We start from the raw sequence: 23366 nt of genomic DNA on the forward strand, positions 1-23366 counted from the left end.
TAGCTATACATACAAGGAGATTTATTACAGCACTGTTTGTAAGCAAAAAAAAGAGCGGGGGGGTGCGGATAATGAAAGTGTCCCCAAGAGGCGAGGTGGCTAAATAAATCCATGAACATCATGTGATGGAACATAATTCACTTAAAAAAAAAAAAAAGAGGTGATCTATATGTGCTGATATAGACTGATCCCCAAGATACTCCCAGACCAGGAGAACAATTTCTTAAAATCAAATTTCCCACTTTATTAAAAAATTAAAAACACATATACTTATTCTAGAAAGGGGAGAAATGACAGAGCAGTAGAAAGGAAATACAATCACTCCTCGTATCCAAAGGCAATCCCGGCTGGTGTGTTGATATACTTCCTTCCACACTTTTGTTCTGTGTATGTGTGTGCATGCACGTGCAAGTGTGTTTTAACAAAGCTGTAACTGTACTGTATATTCTGCTATTTAAATTTAACTCTAGAGCAGAAGCACTTTCCCATGTTATAGTAAACTCTATAAATATCCTTGCTTGGCTGCCTGATATTCTATCAACAGGGTGGCCCCCTTAAAGATTCCGCCACCACCCCCCACACCCCCCCCCCCCACACCCCTCCGGGGAACTAGGCAGAAGGCAGTGACAGAACTGGACTGTTCACAATACATGCCCGGTACCTGCCAGGGTGGTGCCTCTCTGGAGGAACTCCAGGTGGCCATTTTGGTTGAACAAGCCAGGTTGCCATGTCAACAGTAAACAAAAACACATTAGCTTTGAGGAGCGCCAGCACGAGTGAAGTTTGGAAAACTGAGCTGCTGTCCCCCTCTGAAGCTGCCACAGACCACAGGAACACCACAGAGCCTGCTTTCAGTTACCTAGGACGGTGGGCAACGAAGGGGCACAGTCTTGTCCATAAATGGTCATTCTACCAAGTATAGGGAATGGGAAGTGCAATGAGACACAGTCCCTAGCCTTGGAGGCAGCAGCTGACTCAGAGGATAACAGACACACACAGAGGTCTCCTATGATCCCCAGGGAATGCACAAGAGATAGCCAGGGCAGGGTGTCTTAAACCACACATCCTGAGGGAGCCAGGACAATCATTTTAACAGACCGGATCAACCATCAGTTTAAAGAGGTTTCAGGCTGAGGCATGAAAAGGGAAGCCTATTCCAGGAGCAGGCAGAAGTGTGGGGTGAACAGAGCCCAGAAGGGTCCCTGGGGACCACAAGCACTCCCATCCTCGGGGACCACAAGCACTCCCATCCTCGGTGAGGATTTTGAACTATGCCTCATAGAAGTTTTACGGAGGGGCTATTTATTACTTTGTTTGTTTGAGGGAGGGGAGGTGATCTGGATGTTTTGCTTTATTTTTCTTCTAAAAACACCTTCTGCACACAAGTAATACATAGGTGTGGTTTAAACATTCCAAGTGTTTGGGGCGCCTGTGTGGCTCAGTCGGTTAAGTTTCTGACTCTTGATTTTGGCTCAGGTAATGATCTTACAGCTCGTGGGTTCAAGCCCCGCATCGGGCTCTGTGCTGACAGCGCGGAGCCTGTTGGGGATTCTCTCTCTCTCCCGACTCTCTGCCCCTCCCCCTTGTGCTTGCTTGCTCTCTCTCTCTCTCAAAAATAAATAAACATTAAAAAAAAAGTCCCAAATGTTTAAAAATATATATAACATAAAGTCTCCCATAGTGGCATCCTCTCCCCCAGAGAGAATCACCGTTAACCGTTGGGTGCAAATTCTTCCAGCAGTTTTTGTGATGCAAATACTAAGATGTGTGTATAGTTTTTTGGATAAATGTGAGATTGTATTATATTTCAGCTTGCTTTTTTACGTAGCAGTGTATAAAAATAAAAATAGCTAACATTTTTTGTGCTAATTATAGACCCATTACTATCCCTCTGCTTTTCATGGATTTTCCCTCCAAATATATATATACATATCTTGGCACAATTTTCAAATCAAATTACATATAAACATCACCTTTGTGTTTTTTTTTATTTTTTTAAACGTTTATTTATTTTTGAGACAGAGAGAGACAGAGCATGAATGGGGGAGGGTCAGAGAGAGGGAGACACAGAATCCGAAACAGGCTCCAGGCTCTGAGCTGTCAACACAGAGCCCGACGCGGGGCTTGAACTCACGGACCGTGAGATCATGACCTGAGCCGAAGTCGGCTGCTCAACCAACTGAGTCACCCAGGCTCCCCAACATCATCTTTGTTTTAATGTAAATACACTATTCTCTTAGGACCATGGTTTATCATTTAAATAAGCCCCTCTTGATAGACCTCTGAGCTATGTCCATTTTTTCTTTATTACAAACAATACTGCAACATCTTTGAATATGCAAACTTGAACACTTGTACAAATACTTCTATACTGTTTTTTTTTATTTTTTTATTGTTTGAGAGAGAGAGGCAGACAGAGACAGTGCAAGTGGGGGAAGGGCAGAGAGAGAATCCCAAGCAGGCTCCGAACGGTCAGTGCAGAGCCTGAAGCGGGGCTCAAACTCATGAAACTGAAATCATGACCTGAGCCAAAACCAAGAGTCAGATGCTTCTCTGACTGAGCTACCCAGGCGTCCCTCTTCTATACTGGTTCTAAACTAAAGTGGGTACCCTCCCGTATGGGCTTTGCAAACACATAATGGGAAACATTTTGGATTGTTGTAAGGAACAGGGGGGAAATGCAGCTCTTAGTGGGTAGGGGTCAGACCTGCTGAATAACCTATAATAGAATGGACAGTCCCACCCAACAAAGAATTGTCCTTCCCCCAATGCCAACAGTACCCCAGTGGGAACACTTTGGCTGAGGAAGAGTCTCCAGAGATCGAATTGCCATCTGAGGTATATTTTTTATTTTAAGGACTATTGTCAAGTGGCCCACAGGGGTTGATGTTTTACATAAATACTGTCCTTTATCAAGAGGGCACCCACAGTGAAGTCAGTTGAGTAGTCTCCCACCCGTCCCCCCTGCCCAATTCTGAAGCAAGTACTTACTGTGTGCAGAGCGTGGCCCCAGGTACTGGGGATGAGTGATAAACGCCACAGTGCCCTGCCCTCATGAGGCTCACATCCTAAAGCCACGGACAGACAGACAAACCTCCCGTCTGCGCTTCCTTTATAAAGGCTTTACCATACTACATTTTGTGGTCAGGGACTGGCCGTCTGTGTCTGAGGCCTTTCAGTTCCTGGGCCCTCTCAGTGTCTTCCCAAAAGCCTCAACTGGGCTCATGGGGTCAGCTGCCAGGTCTGCCCCCCAAGGAAGCCACCAGGATCCTCCTTCCCTGAGGCAGTCCCCTCTTGTGCGACACCCTCCCCACCCCTCAATCCCATGCACTGGACAGAAATGACTGAGTCAGAGAGAGAGAATGCCTGACCCAGGCTGGGCCAAACAGATATTTGCCCCTTGCAATTGGGACGGAGAAGGTCAAGTCTGTCTTTGCACATGGCTCCATCTGTAATGAGGGGACACTGGGGCCATAGGGGTCTATCTTCCCACTGTCTAGAATGAGGCAGAGAAGAATAAAGGATAGGGAAAGAGAGACAGGGAGAGACAGTCATGCTATCTCCTGGTTCCTAGACCTGTGCCCTGAGAGACCAGATATTACTTCTCTCCCTGGGTCCCCAGAAATACTCCTGGACTGTTATAATGGATACCCTTCCTCCCTTCAGCTGGCATGAGCTGGTTTCTGATTCACAAGCCCTGAGCCCTGCAGCCCCCGCTGGTTCCCAGATTCCCTCACATGTGGTACAGGATTCCTCAGGAATCTGTGTTTCCTCAAGCCTCCGTGACCCACAGTGAACAGACAGGAGTGCCAGACTGCTCTCCTGCCCTCCCTGTGCTGCCCTCCATGGGGCTGGGTGTGAGTTTCAGAGGCTGGCTCAGTATGGGAAAAGCAGGGCAAGCCTCAGTCCGACCCCTCGGGGGCCCCCAACCTCAGAGGAGACCCACAGGGCTATTTCTGGAGCTGCCTGTCCCACAGAGACTTAAGCCAGAACTCTGGCCCCGATAGGAAAAAAAAATCCAACTGTCCAAGAACTAGAATTATTTTTTTTTTTTTAAGAGAGCATGAGCAGGGGGAGAGGGGCAGAGGGAGAAAGAATCTTAAGCAGGCTCCATGCTCAGTACAGAGCCTGAGGCGGGGCTCAATCCCATGACCCTGGGATCATGACATGAGCCAAAATCAAGAGTCAGTTTGTTCAGCTGACTGAGCCACCCAGGAACCCCTAGAATCATTAATTTTCTAAAAACAGATTAATTTTGAAGTTACAGAAGAATGACTCCAATTCTAAATCCCAAAGTGGTAATTTGCATTTTGCTTATGGTACTAACAGATACCTTCTGTTGGTGGGCATTAAATTAAATCAGGATAAATTTAAAATTTTGGGGGGGCGCCTGACTGGCTCAGCTGGGAGAGCATGTGACTCTTGATCGCGGGGTCATGAGTTTGAAATTTTTTTTTAACGTTTATTCGTTTCTGAAAGACAGAGAGAGACAGAGCCCGAGCAGGGGAGGGGCAGAGAGAGAGGGAGACACAGAATCTGAAGCAGGCTCCAGGCCCTGAGCTGTCGGCACAGAGACTGATATGGGGCTCAAACCCACAAACCACGAGATCATGACCTCAGCCGAAGTGGGACAATATACCGACTGAGCCATCCAGGCACCCCTCTGGGTCATGAGTTTGAGCCCCACATTGGGCATAGAGATTACTAACTAATAAAATGAAATTTTTTTCACCACCAGTTATTATACAAAAGCCCGATGATGTTCATCTTTCCCCTACCCCTTTAGACCAGCTTTGCCCTGGCATGAAGACAAATCCTGAACAAAGTAAGTACGCTTTTCCTCAATCCAGAAGGTTGCCTAACCCCAAGCATGGTTTTTTAAAAAATTTTTTATTAAGAGCTTTATTTTAATTCCAGTATAGTTAACATACAGTGTTATATTAAGGCAGTGGCATTTTTTTACTACAACCAACATGAAGAACTACATTTTACATCAGGTCCCTGGACCCACATACACACACATCAGGGATGAAATGCAAATATTTACATGATTAGAGCCTGGCCGACAACAACCAACTGGGTCACCACTTCTACACATGTGAACGTGTGTGAGCATAGGTACCAAAAAATAAGATCTTTACAATTTTCACTGGTCTCCAGGATGGCCTGGTCTATTCTGTTCTGTTGCAATTTTTTAAAAGTTGGTCAAGGTTTTCGTGACCCAGCAGTGGGTCCGAAGCAGCTATTTGAAAAACACCTCTCTAGGGGCACCTGGGTGGCTCAGTCGGTTGAGCGTCTGACTTTAGCTCAGGTCATGATCTCATGGTTCGTGAGTTCGAGCCCCGCATCAGGCTCTGTGCTGACGGCTCAGAGACTGGAGCCTGATTCGGAGTCTGTGTCTCCCTCTCTCTCTGCCCCTCCCCCACTCATATTCTGTCTCTCTCAAAAATAAATAAACATTAAAATTTTATTTTATTTTTTTTATTTTATTTTTTTTTTTAGAAAAACACCTCTAAAGTAATGAGACTTGTTTTAAGCCAACAAAAACCTCCCAGCTTAACAGGCATATCTGCCAATCTCCAGGGCTCAGAGTGCTGCCCAGGGGATGGAAACACAGAGACGACCCCAATCAGTGACCCCACTTCCCCATCCCTTGCGGCAGGTGGGCCGGGGTGGAGTGGGCGGTCCACTCACCTTAAAGTGGAAGGAGCTTGCAGGCGACCCACTGGAGCCATACTGCTCGCTCTTCGTTAGGTTGCTGTAGTAGTTATTAACTTTGGAATTGACATTCTGGTGTGACCTAGGGTCATCAGTGATGGGGCAGATGAAGTAACTTTCCTCATCGTCGCTGTCTGCCTCGGAATCACCGTCGTGACCAGCCCGGGGGGTCTGGCCGCCATCAACACCTTCCAGGCGAAAAATGAGGTCTTCGTCTGCCATCTTCCTGGGATGCCCGTGTTACCCAAGGGGTGGGCGGTACAGCCAGAGTTATAGTGTAAATGCAGCAGTGTGGGTCCTGCAAAGGGAAGCAAGACAATGGGTGCCGGGGTCCAGGGAGTCAGAACTCGCTGTGCACCTTACTGCGAATGCCCCTGGTGACAAAGAGCTGGCACCCTCCGAGTGAAAACTACAGCTATCTTTTGGGGAGGCACCTGGCAGGCGGCATCTAAGAACATTTTTAATGTACAAACCCGTCGACCCAGTAATTCCACTTCGAAGAACTCTGTGTTTGAAATAAGGCAGGGAAAATAAATGCTTCTTAAGCAACTAGAGCAATCGTTTTAGAACATAAAGTAGATTAAATCATTCCTCTGCTTAACACCCTCCGGGAGCTTCTCTCCCCATTATTAATAAAATGTAAATGGCTGGGGCGCCTGGGTGGCTCAGTCAGCTGAACGTCTGACTATGGCTCAGGTCATGATCTCATGGTTTGTGAGTTCGAGCCCCGCGTCGGGCTCTGTGCTGACAGCTCAGAGCCTGGAGCCTGCTTTGGATTCTGTGTCTCCCTCTCTCTCTGCCCCTCCCCTGCTCACGCTCTGTCTCTCCCTCTCTAAATAAATAAACAAACAAACAAACAAACATTTTTTAAAAGTTGAAAAAAAACATAAACGGCTTTTAAGGCTACAAGGCCAGCCTTAGTCTGGCCCCTGCCCACTTATCCTCTGGCCTTGGCAGCTCTCCAAGGCCCACTGGCTTGCTTTCTGTTTGGTGAACACGGGGAGCCCATTTCTACCCCAGGGCCTTTGTACTTGCTATTCCCTGTGCCTGGAACAATCTTCCCAACCTTCCAACAGTGGATTCTTTCTCATCAGTTGGATCCTAGCTCAATAGTCGCCTCTCTAGAGAAATATTCTCCAGCCCCTCAATTCAAAGAACTCCTCTCATATACATATCCAGTTACTCCTTAGCACATCTGCTTTATTCTCATCACAGAGATATTCCCAAGCTGAAACCTCCTTTACTTTTTTACTGTCTGTATCTCCAGTGCCTCAAAGAGTACCTGGCAGAGAGTGGGCACTCAATACACGCCCCCAGAATGGTTGTGTGCCCTAAACAATGTTCTCTTTAGCATAATCAGTAACAGCAAAAAAATGGTAACAGCCCACAATGTCCACCAGTGGAAGCATGTCAAATTAATTAGAGTTTTCTATACCATGAAGTGCTGTGTGACTGTTAGAAGAAAGGGGAAACTCTAGATACACGCAGACATGCAAAAACAATAAAAAAAAAAAGTTCAGCAAGATTGTAGGATACAAAAATCAATAGTATTTCTACACATTAGGAATGAAAAATCCAAAAATGAAATTAAGAAAACAAGCTCACCTATTAAGGACTTCAAAAAGAATACTTGGGAATAAATTTAATAAAAGAAGTACATGACTCATACACTGAGAAACACAACATGTTGAAAGAAATTAAAGACCTAAAAAAAATGGGAAGATATTCTGTGTTCACAGATTAGAGGATGATTTAATATTGCTAAGATGCCCATACTCCCCAAATTGATCTATAGACTCAATCCGATCACAATCAAAATCCTAGTGGCTTCTTTGAAGAAATTAACAAATGGGTCCTAAAGTTCACATGGAAATTCAAGGGTCCCAAAATAGCCAAAACAGTCTTGAGAAAAGAGGAACAAAGTTGAAGGAGTCACACTTCCTGAGTTCAAAACTTGCTACAGTAGCTGCGGTAATCAAGACAGTTGGTATTGGTGTAAGGATAGACACAGATCAATGGAATAGATTTGAGAGTCTGGAAATGAGCGCTCACATTTAGAACCATTGATTTTGACAAGGGAGCCAAGACCATTCAATGTGGAAAGAATAATCTTTTCAACAAACGGCGCTGGGACATGTGAATATATGTGGCAAAAGAATGAAATTGACCCCCTTCCTTACACCCATCATAGGAAATAACTAAAAATAGATCAAAGACTTAAATATAAAAGCTAAGACATTACTTAACCCTTAGAAAACAATATGGGAGAAAATCTTGTGATGTGGGTTAGGCAAAGCCTTCTTAGATATGACACCAACAGCACGAGCAACAAAAGAACAGATAAATTAGGCACCAGCAATACTAAACATTTGTGGGACGCCTGGGTGGCTCAGTCAGTTGAGTGTCCAACTCTTGATTTTGGCTCAGGTTATGATCTCACAGTTCGTGAGATCGAGCCACGCGTCGGGCTCTGCCCTGAGAGTATGGAGCCTGCTTGGGATTCTCTCTCCATCTCTCTCTGCTCTTCTCCCACATTCTCTTTCTCTCAAAATAAATATTATACAACTGAACAATAAAATAACAAATAACCCAAATAAAAAATGGGCAAAGGGCTTGAATGAATTTTAACAGACATTACTCTAAACAAGATATACTCGTGACCAATAAGCCCGTGAAAGATGCTCAACATCATTAGCCATTAGGGAAATGCAAGTCAAAGCCACCCACTAGGAGGGATCAATTTTTTAAAACCCAATAAATAACAAATGTTGGCAAGGGTACGGAGAAATTGAAACTCTCATACACTGTCGGTAGGAATGTAAAATGGTGCAACCACTTTGGAAAATAGTCTGACAGCTCCTCAAAAAGTTAACCACAGAATTACCATATGATCCAGGAATTCCACTTCTGGGTACACGTCCAAGGGAAATGAAAACATTCACACAAAAACTTGTACACATATGTTCATAGAAGTGTTATCTCTAATAGCCAAATGGGGAAACAAACCCAAATGCCCATCAGCTAATGAATGGGTAAACAAAATGTGGCGTATCCATACAATGGAATGCTATAATAGTCACAAAAAGGAAGGACTGACACAGGGTGAACCTTAAAAGCATCATGCTAAGTGAGAGAATCTAACCACAAAAGACCATGTATTGAATGAATCCACTTACACGAAATACCCAGAGAAGGCAAATCTATACAGATGGAAAGTACATGAGTGATTGCCTATGGATGGGGGAGGGGAGAGTTGCGGGGGCGGGAAATGGGGAACAATTGCTAACGTGTTTCTTTGGAGTTGGTGGAAATGTTCTAAAACTGTGTCTTGATTGCATGACTGCCAATATATTAAAAACCGTTGAATTGTACTTTACATGGATAGATTATAAGGTTTGAGAATTATATTTTAATAAAGCTAAGGTTAAAAAAAAGTCAGAAAAAACTGTGACACTTATGTTTTTTAAGATTTTACTTTCAAGTAATCTTTACACCCAATGTGGGGTTCCAACTCACAACCCCAAGATCAAGAGTCACATGCTCTACTGACTGAGCCAGCCAGGCACCCCACAAAACTGTCACATTTAAAAAGCAAGTTGAGGGGCGCCTGGGTGGCTCAGTCGGTTGGGCGTCCGACTTCAGATCAGGTCACAATCTCACAGTTCGTGAGTTCGAGCCCCGCGTCGGGGTCTGTGCTGACAGCTCAGAGCCTGGAGCCTGCTTCACATTCTGTGTCTCTCTCTCTCTCTGCCCCTTCCCTGCTCATGCTGTGTCTCTCTCTGTCTCAAAAATAAATAAACATTAAAAAAAAATTTTTTTTTTTAAATAAAAAGCAAGTTGAAGAATATCAGGTCTATTATGGTGAAAAGAAAAAGGACATTTGTAGATGGGTTGAGACTTCCCTCAAGGACCCCTAGGAGCTCTACCAACACAGGGATGGCAGTGATAATGGAAGCTGGAAGGTGGGGGTGGTGGGAACTTTGAAGAACTTTGTACAGAGGTGCCTGGGTGGTTCTGTCAGTTTAGTGGTTGACTCTTGATTTTGACTCAGGTCATGATCCCAGGGTTGTGGGATTGAGCCCTACAATGGGCTCTACACTGAGTGTGGAGCCTGCTTGGTTGGGATTCTCCCTCAACTAACCTCTCTCTCTCTCTCTCTCTCTCTCTCTCTCTCACCCCTCCCTCACTTGTGCACACACACAAACACTCTCAAAATAAATCTGTAAAAAAAAAAAAAAAAAGAACTTTGTACACTTCTACACTGTGTTAACTTCTCACAAGCTGAGTTGCTTTCAATATAAAATAATAAATAAACGAAAACACGTTAAAAATTTTTTTAGATCAAGGTAATACTTTTTTAGATCAATCTAATGGCTCCTTCCATCTGCAGGCAGCCTCCTAGATCTGAGGCTCTGGCACTTTCTTAACAGCTATCATAGCAGGGAATATATTTCTATCCTAACTTGGTACACACACAATGCAAATTAAAATGTGAGGAAGCTGTACTTAGCCTCACTTTGTACAACGTGCTCTGCTATTTTCTACTCCACTCATTTTTGTTTTGCTTTACTTCCTTTTCATTCCTTTTCATTCTTTTCCCTTAAGGCACCACCCACAGGGATTTCTTGAAAATTGGCCGCCCCAGGTATCAACTGCAGAGTTGTTTCTTACCCTGTGGGCAGGACAGAGTCACGGTCAGGAGCCAATGCCTGAACCACCTGACCCTGCTGGTTACCAAAACCTGCCCTGGGCCCTGGGCCCACTCCTCCCCCTCTCGGCCGCTCCCAGCCCCAGCTCCTGCTCTGCCCCCGTCAGCCCTTGGCCAGAACCTCTGCTGACCAAGGCAGGGTGGTGTCTGGGGCTGCCAGGGGACCCAGCCCGGTCACTGGCCTCTGGGGGCTGGGACGGTGCTGGGGAGGGGCCAGAACTTCAGCTTCAGCCCACAGGCTTCCAGGCAGTGTAGTCCAGGGGCTAAGAGCCTGCTCGCAGGTACAAACCCCAGCTGTGCCGCTGATGACCTGGACTAAACTAATTCAGCTCGCTGACGTCCCCATTTGTGAGGGGAGCTGAGGGAGGGGAAGTGGCCTGACGTTCCAGAGCCAGTTCACAGGGTAATTATGACCAGAGCCACAGACCCGACATTCTCCTTGACCCTGGGAAACAAAAGGAGCTGCAGACAAGCAGCTGCGACCCTGCCTGGCACAGCGCCTTGCACTCAGCAGGCACGTGATGCGTATTCCAGAACTGAGCGAGGATGTTTTATGGTTTTTCCGTTGTCATAAATTTGCTCTTAAGGCAGCTGTGACAGTGCCTGCGAACTGTCCCCCAACAGCTGTTCTCTCCTTCTTAATAACAACCACTGGTTTTTTGGCTAAACACATGGCCACTCAAAATAAGGTCCTTTGCAGTTAGGTGTGACCATGATTCCTTTGCAGTTTCCTTCCCAGATTCCTTCCCAGTTTCCTTCCCAGATTCCTTTGCAATTAGGTGTGACCATGTGTCCAAGTTCTGGCCAAGCAGATATAAACAGAAGGGCTGTTTTCAACTTTAGGGAAGAGTTTTTAAAGGCAGGGAGTGTGCCCTTCTGGACTCTTCCTCCTTCCTGCTGGCTGGAATGGAGGTGTGATGGCTGGAACTCAAGCAGCTATATTTAACCAAGAAGAAGAAACCATATGCTGTGGATGGCAGATCCATGAGACAGAGGGAGCCTGGGGCAGCATTATCTTCCATCATGGGCCAGTATAACAGCCCTGGACTCACAATCTTCAGACTTGACTATCTCAACTTATAATATCTACTATAATCCACCCCCACACTACTTGCTAATTCTGTCTAGTCCAGTAACCCCATCTCTCCCCCAAAAAGTCACATCACATCTCTTACGACAAGTCAATGCCTGGATAGGATCAGCCTGGGAAAACCAAGGCCTTAGTCCAGAGTCCAGACTTGGCAACTACTCCCACATTCGTCCAGGAAGACTGGGCCCTGGAGGCTGCCGGATTCCCCTAGGCAGGCAAGGAGCCCTCAATGGCCCATAACTCAGCCCCACGATGCCTGTGCCAACACCAGCCAGAGCCCCGGCCTCCCAGGAATCTCCATCCGACTTGGGCTTCCCTTGGCCCACAGGGGCCTGCTCCTGTTGGCAAAGAGGCTGAGACCAAGAGCAGCACCCCAGCTAAGACATCAGGATTCTCTGGAAGGTTTCCTTTGCCCTTGCTCTGGAACCCACATCTTCCCCTCCGAGTCCCTGACACACCCTGGGAAAATATTTGTATAGAGAGGTAGTTGGGTGGAATTCTGAGTCAGACCCAACTTCAAGCCCCCACTCTGCCTCTTACTAGCTGTGTAACATTACCTCTCAAGCCTTAGCTTCCCTGCGATAATGCGGGAGGCAGTATTCTCACCGTTAACCTCACAGCACTCGCACAGAGCGAGCACTAAGACACAGAACTATTATCATCATCACCATTTTTATTATCCTAAATAAAAGGGGCTGAACCTTGGGTCCCAGCCACGCTGGTAACCTGGATACCTGGTTAGCAGCCAAGCCAAGCTTCTTCAGGGGTCCTCGGGGAACAGGCTATTTTAGACTCTGGCCAGAGAACCACTGCTCTTACTGCGTCTCGCTATAAAAGGTTCCTCTGGCAGTGGCTGGGACAGAAAACAATGTTTGCAATGTCCAGGTCAAGGCCTGTGGGCCAGGCCACAGTGACCTCTGGTCTTCCTTGGGGTTCCCTTCCCGCCCCCCGCCCAGGGCTGCCTCGCTACCTGTAGAAGTGAACTGCCGGCCACTCCCAGGAGTCAGCATCCCAGAGCCGATATTGTCCACGTGATGTGGCCAGCGCACACACACTGCCACATGCCCATCACGGCAGAACCCACCGGGTCGTCAATTGCACCGCGGCGAACAGGGTGATTTGGGGGCCACCTTGGGTCACACACCTGTTTCTGTTCCAGGATCTGTCCCTCCCCCCGCTCCCATGTTCTGTGATTGGAGATGCACCATCAAGGAACAGGGTGTGTCACATGACCCAGGTCTAAGCCAATCACAGCATTCAGGCACCTGGCCACAGTGATTGGCTCACAGGTGAGCATGTGACTCAAGCTAACCAATCTGGCCCAATCCCAGGTAAACCTGGGGTTTCAGTCTGAGAGACTAGAGAAGAGCATCCGTTTGTGTAGGATGTGAATCAGAGACAGGGGCTGAGGCCACCAGAGAACAAAGGTGACGATTGGCAGAAAGCAGAACAAGAGATTTAGAGAAAAACAAATAGTGGTGATATCATTTGAGACCATGAATCCAAACATGCCTGACACTGCCCCTTTTTAGGGGGTCTGGGGATGACTTAGCTGATTATACACAGGTTTTTCTCACCTGCATTATGAAGAGTCCAAAACCCAGCCAGCACTTAGAGCCACTGTGTATTATTTCTTATAATTAAAAAAGTTTCAGTAAAGCCCATGGTTAAAAATAACGGCATTTTCCTATTGAGTCCATGGTGTATGACCGTACAGGTGGGGTACTGCTCAACTTTAGTTTACAACCTTTGCAAGAGGACAGGGCAGCCCTGCTTCCCATCTCCAGAGGCAACCACTTCCAATTATTCTAGATGTTACTTCAGGTAGATACTGCCACATCCCTAAATAACATGGTTTCTCTGCCATTTCTTACTTTGCCTATTTGGGTCCTTATATATTGATTTCCTGGTGTGATAAATGAGACTTGAGCTTCCCTCTAACTTCCCACTTCCCTTCCACACTCCACCACTCCCAGACCGGCAGGTCCTCTCCTGGTTCCTTTAGATCTCATGCCAATTATGCTGTCTTATTCCACCAAGCAGAAGGAGCTATGGGTTTCTTACAGGTTAGCATGAGTTCATCTCACCAAGGGAGATAAGCAAAGATGTGGCTTTTGTGCTGCAAATGAGTGATAAGAAAGAGGAAGATACTTTCGTTCCTATGGAAGATGCGTAATTTTTACTGAAATGAGACAGATAAGTAACACATGTAGACAGCTTCCGGTGTCCCAGGCGCCAGGCTATGTACTCGACATGGACTCTTATCTGGCAATGACAGGAACTGCTGGGCAAAGAAGTGACAGCCTGCTTGCGATGGGGTACCTTGGGGAGGAGGGGTGAACAGGGGCAGGATGCCCTGGGCTGCACCCCCGGCTTGTTCCAAGGGTATCTTGGGCTGTAGCAGGAGTCCTCAGTTTCCTTCAAACCAGAAAGGAAAAACTATCTTGAAGACACATCTGCACTCTCGTGTTCACTGCAGCATTATTTACAATAGTCAACGTATGGAAACCACCTAAGAGATGGATGAATGGATAAAGAAAATCTGGCATACATATACAATGGAATGTTATACAGTCTTAAAAAAAGGAAGGCAATCCTGCCATTTGCAAAAACATGAATGAACCTGGAGGACATTATGTTCAGTGAAATATGCCAGACATAGGAAGACAAACATTTTGTGATCTCACGAAAAACAAAACAAAACAAAACAAAAACACCCCCAAAGACACCAAAGTCATAAAAACAGAAAGTCAGATGGTAGTTGTCCAGGGCTGGGAGGTGGAGGAAATAGGAAGATGTTGGTCAAAGGGTACAAAGTTTCAGTTGTGCAAGATGAGTAAGTCCTGGGAATGTAATGTACAGCTCTGCGACTATAGTTAGTAATACTCTACTGTATACTGGAAATTCACTGAGAGAATAGATTTTTCTAAAGTTTATGTAAGTATCTCTACACCTAAAGTGGGGCTTGAACTCAAGACCCGGAGATCAAGAGTCCCATGCTCTTCAGACTGAGCCAGCCAGGCGCCCCGAGAAAAGATCTTAATTATTCTCACACAAACATAAAAAACTTAGGTGACTATGTGAGTCGATAAAGATGTTAATTTGGTTCACTGTGGTAATCATTTCACAACGCATATGTATACCAAGCCATCATGTTGGACGCGTTAAATACGTACAATTTTTCTTTGTCAATTATGTCTCGATAAATCTGGTGGAAAAATTTAATAAAGATCAAAGCCAAAATAGGGGCTGAGAAGCTGTGCTCTGCAGCTGAAGGGCCTGGCTTGAATCCCAGCTTCCCCATCAGGAGCCAAAGTGCTGTCCTAAGGGTAAGCTGAGCCTTCCTGGAGTCTGTGTCCCCCACAGCACCTGGCCCTGGCAGGACTCAATGGTGCTAATCAAATACCGTTCTGGGCTGGGTTTTATTTATTTACTGAGGGTGGGGATAGTAACAGAGGTGACGAGCTCATGTCGGTGTCTTATTAATGTCTATAACCCCAGCATGTGGTAGGTGCTCATGAAAAAATATTTAAACTATTGTGGAAAAATGAGAGACTTTATATGAGAATGTCAGGATAAAAGGACTGATTTGCAGATGTCTACACCTTCCTGCCCTGCCCTGAAGAACCATTCACACCAAGCTCCCACCTCCCTGCCCCTGGCACCCCACGGGCCCTCTTTCTGAAACGCCTCTCCTACCTGCTGCCAAATCAAAACCCAGCTCAAATTTTTACTCCTTCTAGAAAGTCTCCCCTAGGTGGTGTCCTCATCTGTGAAACAGAGGACCAACAGTACCGACCCCTGGAGATGTTTGAGGAGTCAGTGAGATCAGGCATGTGATGCCTGACAGAGAACTGGAGCTCAAAAGTATTGGCTGTTAGTGTGACCACCCCCTAAGCCCCACTCCCTAAGTCACTTCCCTCCTGCCAGGCTCTCCAGAAGCATTTCCATTATACCCAGAGGCTGAACATTCTATGTGGTGGGCAGAAAACTGGCCCTCCAGAAGATGTCCACATCCTAATCTCCAGTATCTGTGACTATGCTCCCTTACATGGTAAAAGTCACTCTGGGGATGTGATCTTGAGATGAAGAGATTCTCCTGGAAAATCCAATGTACTGTATATAATCACAAGGGTCCTTATAAAAAGGAGGCAGGAGGGTCAGAGCTAAAGAGACATGATAATGGAAGCAGGGGTCCTAGAGAAAGATTTGAAGGTGCTATGCAGCTGGCTTTGAACATGGAGAATGGGGCCACAAGCCAAGAAATGCAGTCGGTCCCTAGAAGCTGAAAAAGGCAGGGAAATAGATTTCTCTTAGAGTCTCCAGAAGGAACTTAGCCCTGCTGTGCCTTGACTTTTGAACGTGAAAAAAAATTTTTTGACGTTTATTATTGTTGAGAGAGAGAGAGAGACAGAGAGAGACAGAGAGCAAGCAGGGGAGGGGCAGAGAAAGAAGGAGACACAGAATCCAAAGCAGGCTCCAGGCTCCAAGCTGTCAGCACAGAGCCAGAAGCACGGCTTGAACTCATGAACCGCGAGATCATGACCTGAACTGAAGTCGACCGTTTAACCAACTGAGCCACCCAGGTGCCCCTTGAACTTTTTTTAAATGTTTTATTTTTATTTTTGAGAGAGAGAGCGTGAGTAGGGGAGGGGCAGAGGGGGAAGCAGAGGATCTGAAGCAGGCTCTGTGCTGACAGCAGCGAGCCCGACGCGGGGCTCAAACTCACAAACCGTGAGATCACGCCCTGAACCAAAGTCAGACACTCAACCGACTGAGTGAGCCACCCAGGTGCCCCTTGACTTTTGAACTTCTGACCTCCAGAACCATAAGAAATTTGTGTTAAGCGTGTGGTGATTTGCTGTAGGAGCAATGGAAAACAAATGTAGCCTAGAACAGTGGCCCTAAACACTGGGGCACTTTTGCCCCTTCAGGAGACATTTTGGCAACGTCTGGAGACGTTTTTGGTTGTCACAACCCTCCGAGTACACCTGGTATCTAGTGAATAGTGTACCGAGTGCACCAGGGATGCTGCTAGACACTCTACAGTGCACAGCACAGGCCCCACAACCCAGAAGTATTCAGCTCAGAATGTTAATAGTTCTGAGAAACCCCACTTTAGAAAGATTCTGGCGGAAGCTCGAGGAGCTTCTCCTGACCCACTCCCCCTCCTCTCCTCTTTAAAAGCAGATCTCCATGCATACCGGTCCTGGTGTTTCTTTTGAACTGAAGAAGTAAACTTACTCACTGACGAGAACAGCACCCCGCGGCTGAACCCAAGGAGAGAAGTCAACGTTTGCTCCGCTGAGGCTCACAAAAAGATCCCTGCGGCACATACGCCGTGCTTTGTGCATATAAAACCGTCATGGAGCAAAGGCAATTTTATTGTTTTAAAAATCAGAAAAACACATTTTAGAATACAAAGCACATAATATTGTCATTATAGCTTCGGTTTACAAAATGCACAAGAGAGCTTGAATTTAAGTTTTAATCATTTGCTGGGCACCCTTCTCATGTACCCGGGACACTCTGTACTCCTGGCGGGTCAGACCAGGGATCCAGCGTGTCTCACTTCTCAGGGGAACTCTGTGTTTACATAGCCTCTCGGTGGCCAAACCATGTGAACGTTTGGAACAAAAGGGGCTGTGTCTTATTCCTCGCCAGCTCCGAGCCAAGAGCACAATGCCTGGCACACAGCAGGTTCTATGTAAATGCATGTTGCATGAATGAGTAATTAGAGAAAAGATGGCAAGTTCTATGGAGATCATGGGCAGTGCAGGCATGGAGTGGAGGGACTATGCCGTTATAATTACAAGGCATCTGGGGCTTAGTTGGCTTGAGACATGGCTGAGATCCTGATTAGGAAAACCTGGATCATAGGGAGGCCCTTAAAAAGCACCCAGGACTACGATCTGGACCAACAGGCGTTGAGGACAAATAGACCTGGGTTCAAGTCCTGTCTCTGCCACTACTAGCTGAGTGACATTAGGCAAATTACTTAACCTCTCTGAACCGCAGCTTCCTCATCTGTAAAATTCACTCATCCCACAAAGCGGAGCAGAGTAAGTAGGGAAGGAGAGGTAAGAGAGGTGGCCAAGGGCCATAAAAAGCTGCTGTGGCATAGACAGCTAGCTCTCCACCACAGATTTGTGCTCCCCTGCCCCACCACGGACTACATTTCCCAGCATCCTGTGCATCTAGGTGGGGCCATGTGACTGCATTCGGGCCAATGGAATGTGGGCAGGAGTAACTGGCGCTGCTTCCAGGCAGCCCATTTTCCACAACCTGGTCAACTCTCCCTCAACTGCAATCCTGCCCTGAGACACGTAGCACTGAACAGATTTGCAGCATTTTGGTGTCACTTTCAAAGCACTTACACCATAGTTCCTCTCAGTTCCCTGGAGGACACAGGTTCCCCGTTCTCTGTGCCCTCTGCCTGGCACACAGCCAGGCCTGCCCTCCCTACCCAACCCCTGGCCAACTGTTCTGCTCATCCTTCAGGTCTCAGTTTAGATGTCGCCTCCTCCAGGGAGCCTCCCCTGAAGCCCAGGAGGTAGGCACTATTAGCTTCATCCTACAGACAAGGAAACTGAGGAACAGAGAGGTTAAGTGACTTCCCCATAATCACATGGCTAGAAAGTGGGGTAGTTGGGTGTGAAGACAGTGTGGGCTGAATCCAGGGCTTTTACTCGCCATCACTTGCTACATCAGTCCTTCTAAAAGTGTGGTCATGGGACCACCAGTAGCAGCAGAACATGGTATTTTCCAATTCTCGGGCCTCACTCCAGTCCCACTGAAGTAAACTCTGGAGGTGGGCCCAGCAATCTGTGTTTAAACAAGCTCACCAGGTGGTTCTGATAATGTGCAGTTAAGTTCCAGAACCAATGGCCTAGAGAAATTCTCCTCAGCTGACTCCACCTGTGGAGTCCTTGTTAGGGCGAGAAAGTGTCACAGCTGAAGATCTGAACACTTGTCCACCCCTCTGACTTTCTAGCCATTTGAAATGCTTCTCTGGGTGTTCCTAGCCCTAGGGTTTTGGGGACCCAGAGACCGTCATCTCCTATTTTATCATCAGCATGTTAGTAACTCGCTGTTTCCTTTGTTCAGAGCCTTCTGCTTGTGCCCATCAGTCTTGTCTACAAGGGTTCAATCCAGCAACAAATACCCAAGGCACTTTAGGGGCACCTGGGTGGCTCAGTTGGTTGAGCTTCTGACTCTTGATTCTGGCTCAGGTCATGATCCCAGCATCGTGGGATCAAGCCCCACATCGGGCTCCATGCTGAGCATGGAGCCTGCTTAAGATTCTCTCTCTCTCTCTCTCTCTCTCTCTCTCTCTCTCTCTCTCTCTCTCCCCCCCCCCCCACTGTCCCTCTCCCCCACTCACATGCTCTCCTCTCTCTCTCTCTCAAAAACAAAACAAAAAACGCTTTCATCCTGTGGTGGCCACCATAATCACCTTCTTCTAGAATATTCTCAGTTTACTAAGGGAACAGTCTGCAGCTTCTTGGTCAGCAGAACTGATCTCTCCAACACAAAACTTTTATTTTTTAATCAGTCCAGCCAGCCGCCATTACTTTGGATATAGTCCCAACCATCAATTTTTTTTTTCTGCTTCAGCTTTAAGAGCTGGGTCAGAAAGAGTGATTCCTAGAGAAGGAGCTTGAACAAATCCAAGTTTCTGCCGTTGACCTTCCATTTTCTCCCACAATGTTCTCCGTGTCCCGGCAACTGGCTGTCAATCCTGCCAAAGACTGGACAAGACTTCTTTGGGGAATCTGACCAGTGTGAGAAAAAAGGCCTTAAAGACGCCCTTCCCCAGGGAAACAGCCCAGCCAGATCACCCGGATGCAAAGGCCACAGCCAACAAACCCCATGCACAGCCCCAGACCTTCTAAAGAGCTTACTGGAGCCCCATTCCCTTCAGCAGACATGGACGCCCAAGGGAGGCAGAAAGGGGGGTGGGGCTCTGCTCCACAGTCATTCAGGGGCCCAGACTCCTCCCGTCTGGTAGCTCTGCCCTCTCCTAGGCCCTCAGAGCCCTCCAACTCCATTGGTAAATGTGGACAGAGGGGGCGGGAGGTTTTTGGGGTTCAAGCTCAAGAGGGGCACTCGCCATTTCTGCTCACATCCCATCAGCCAAAATGCAGTCACACAGCCCACCAAACTGTAAGGGAGCCTGGGAAATTCAGTCAGGTGATACCCCTGGAAGAGGAGACTAATCGCCATCTCTGCCATATTATACATTAAAAACGGTTTAAAATAAACTCAGGGCTACATCCTCAATCAGCCAAAAAGCAGTGTGCCCTCACCGAAAGCACCAAAGAGAGAAAGTGTACATCGCAGAATGTACACAATCGATCCTACACAATCTGAAACCACTTTAAGTGATCGTTAGGCTCTGACTTTCTGCCTCCCCTGACCCCTGCAAACCCCTCTTTGAGAAGGGAACTCAAAGGAGGATGGCCATCCCAACTGTGTCACACCTGAATCCACATCGTCTAGAAGCTTTATCGTATTTGTTGAGTTAATACATGAACAAAGGAATGAATGTGTGCATACGCTATCTCTAAACCCTACCTCCTTCCACAGGCATCCTTTCCAAATCAGCTCAAACATCACCTCCTCCAGGAAGCCTCCCAGTAACCTCCCCCCTCCACGCACCTCCACACAGCGGGCACAACTGGCTCCCACCTGCTTGCTCTAAGGGTCCGCGCTTAGTCCCTTTTGCGCATTAGTTGGCTGTTAGACAACCCTGGGCTTCGGTTTCCTCCTCTATAAAATCATAGGGCTGGACTATGTCACTCCACTTCCTGGCTGAAACTGTGGCCCCAGGCAAGCAGCGTCCCGGGCCAAGGGCCCAGAAGTCAGGCTCCCAGAGTGTCCCCACAGCACATGTAGCGGCCCCTTCCCATGCGGCCCATCTGTCACACTAAGGGCGCAGCCGGGCTGGCTCCCCTCAGTCCTCCGCCCGGGTGCTGGCGGATCTAGGCCGGGACTTACCCAAGAGGCCTCCACCCCCGCGCCTCCACTCGCCTATCAATGCCCGGCCCTCGGCGCACATGTCGGCGGAGCCTGCCAACACCCAAACTCCCTCCCGCAGTCAACAATACAGCAAGGGCGCGTCTACGCTGTCCTCGGGGTTCCAGGAATTCAGGCCTCTTGTTCAGGAGCCAGGGTAGGGCATGCGGCTCGGGGCCCCGCAGGAGACAGGAAGGCAGCACCGCCCCCACCCTCTACGGGCTCTGAGGAGCCCGGGGCGGAGGCCCCCAAACTGCCTCTCCCTGCCGACGGCGTGCCAAGTGTTTTCCCAACAGACACTGCCGTTAATCTGCATGACTCCCCGCTTTTACAGAAGCAAACACAGAGTCCCAAAGAGTTGAACCCACAGAAGAAGCGCTTCACACACTCTGCGCCGCCTCCGCCCCACTTCCAGGCTCGGACCGAGCGCGCTCCGGGAGCCGGTGCACCGGGGCGCGCCAGGCCTGCAGCGCCGGATCCCGGTCCCCCATCCGCCTGGCTACACGCGGCCCGCACTTACCTCCTTCGGGCGGACAGGCACCGCAGCCGCTGCCCACGGCCGCGAAGAACCAGAGGAGTTGGCAGAGGCTCGCGGCCCGGTGCTCCAGGGTGCAGGGCGGGCGGGCCCCCCGAAAGTCCCGGGGAGCGGCGAGCAGGGCGCACCGGCAGGCGCTCCTGGGAGGCAGAGAGGGCTGCGCAGGGCGGTTGGATAGATCTCGGGGCGCGGCGGCCGCCGGCACGATCCCGGGGCGCGATGGGCCGCTGGAACGATCCCGGGGCGCTGAGGACGCGTGTCGGGGGCGGGAGCGTCGGCGACAGTCAGCGGAGCTGGGGCAGCTGCAGCGCAGGGAAACGGACGTCGGATCCCGGCAGGAGCGGGGCTGGGGTACCAGCCGGCGGGCAGGGGCGGGGCTCTGGCCCGGCGGGCGCACCGCGCAGCACTTACGTGCCCGCCCCCCGGTGGCGGTCACCGCTCCTGCAGCCGCCACGCAAGTCTCCAGGCCCCAGTGCACAACCCGCGCTGAATGCCAGCCTCCCCGCCTGCTGACTACACGGCGTCCGGACCTAATGTGGGGGGCGGTCCTAGGCACCCACCCGCGAAAGGGGCGCCCTCCCGGTGGGTAATTCGAGAAGTCCTTTCCAAAATCACTAGAAATCTATCTCATTGTTTGAGTCTCCATGTGAAACCTTAAAATATTTTTATCCGAAATTGTTTTTTCCCCTGATTTCTTCTTCGTTAAAACGTAGGCACTTACGACAATTGCAGCTATTTGTGCGATTATTTGATTAGTATCCCCTGTAGACGTTACTTGCCATTCCAGTAAATTGCCGTATTCCTAACTCTCAGGGCTCGGCATATAGTAAATGTTTAATAAACACCTGAGGAATGAATGGATAAATATGGAAAGCTATAAAGAAGAAAGGATACAAAACGTGTGATAACTACTGTGAACATGCTGATACTATATCCTTCCAGATACTTTTCTAATAAACTTTTAGAAATTGCACAGCTCTTATTTCAGATATAATTTCAGATATAAAAATAATAAGTGATATTTATTGAGTGATTTATCTCATTCCAGTTTCACACCAACCCTGTGAGTAGGTTGCATTAGCTCTATTTCACAGATCATAAAACTGAGGCTTACATAGATTTTTTTTTTTTAAGTTTTACTTATTTAAGTAATCTCTAATACCCAACATGGGGCTCAAACTCACCACCCCAAGATCAAGAGTGGTGCACTCCTCCAGCTGAGTCAGCCAGGCACCCCTGCCCAAGAGATTTCTAAGGTGGCTCCTCTTGCCAAAGGGCATCTATATTACAGGAGCTGGAGGGCATGCTGAGTCTTTGCTCAGGTGAGGCCCAGCAAACACAGAGACCACAGGTGCAGGCAGACCAGAGACAGACGATATCTGGGTATACATGTAGGTATATTCACATTTTTCTAAGGAAGAGTGACTCCTTTCTCTTGCTCCTTTCCCTGGGTGACACTAGCTTGTGAACATGTTTTTGTAGTCAAGAGCCACCTGTCATATGTAACGCTTGCTTTGGTATATGGGGGGATGTAGCAGGCACTGATATTTTTACAGGACACTCACTTTGTGCAAGTGACTGTGGTAGGTAACTGCTTTACAGGATTAGTCTTTGATTACCATCCCAATGCTCTTATTGTCCCCACTTCATACACAGACTGAGACAGGTTAAAGGACTTTCCCAAGGTTACACAGTCAATGGCAGAGCCAGGATTTGACCCAGGCATGAGTATACACTGGCCCCCCAAGTGTCCTGTCCCTAAGCCTTGACTCTTCAGTTTTTGAGGTCCCTGAAAATTCAGATTCCCCTGAGAGAGCAAAGGCCTTCAGCTTACCAAGTGCCATGGCCTCTGTAGGGAGCAGGTTCAAGTTTATGTGGCTTGAGGAAGGGGGATGACATATGGCAGCATCTCATAAGGTGGGGGGGGGGGGATGAATAAAATGAAATTGTCTTGAAACCTATCACTGAGTGTTGTAGCCTCTGGCCTCTGTACTACAAGTTTTGGAAAATACCAGAACCAGTAGATATTTTGGTTTGATGTTTTGGGAAAACTGGCTTTTGGCAAGACAAAATTGCACCTGAAATTCTGACGGTGGGAACGCTGGGCAGGAACAGAGTCTGAGCTACTCTGTCCAAGTCCAAAACCAGACAAAAAACAACAAAAAAAAAAAACCTACCAAGACTGCATTACTTAACTACTTAAAGCTCTGAGTGGTGTTGGGCAAGTTATTTAACTCCTCTGAGCCTCTGTAAGTTTTGTCTGCCCAGAATCCCCTTCTTTGCAGGAGGATCTTGAT

At 47.9% G+C, this 23366-nt stretch overlaps 1 protein-coding gene and 1 long non-coding RNA gene across 3 annotated transcripts in view; one reads left to right on the forward strand and one right to left on the reverse strand.

The window, feature by feature from the left end:
• EEF2K (eukaryotic elongation factor 2 kinase) overlaps nt 1–5940 on the reverse strand; it is a 47810-nt gene extending 41870 nt beyond the window's left edge. The window contains exon 1 of the mRNA XM_042921791.1: nt 5695–5940. Coding sequence (XP_042777725.1) covers nt 5695–5940 — 246 coding nt within the window. The remainder of the gene's footprint in view (nt 1–5694) is intronic.
• On the forward strand, nt 772–5890 carry LOC122209691. 2 transcript variants are annotated; one of them, XR_006197714.1, is made up of 3 exons: nt 772–867; nt 4739–4825; nt 5805–5890. It is a non-coding gene; the product is annotated as an uncharacterized LOC122209691 (long non-coding RNA). The 2 variants fall into 2 exon arrangements; XR_006197713.1 differs by having other exon boundaries at nt 4787–4825.
• Nucleotides 5941–23366: the final 17426 nt, after the last annotated feature.

This window comes from Panthera leo, chromosome E3, assembly GCF_018350215.1.
Source record: "Panthera leo isolate Ple1 chromosome E3, P.leo_Ple1_pat1.1, whole genome shotgun sequence".
Lineage (NCBI taxonomy): Eukaryota > Metazoa > Chordata > Mammalia > Carnivora > Felidae > Panthera > Panthera leo.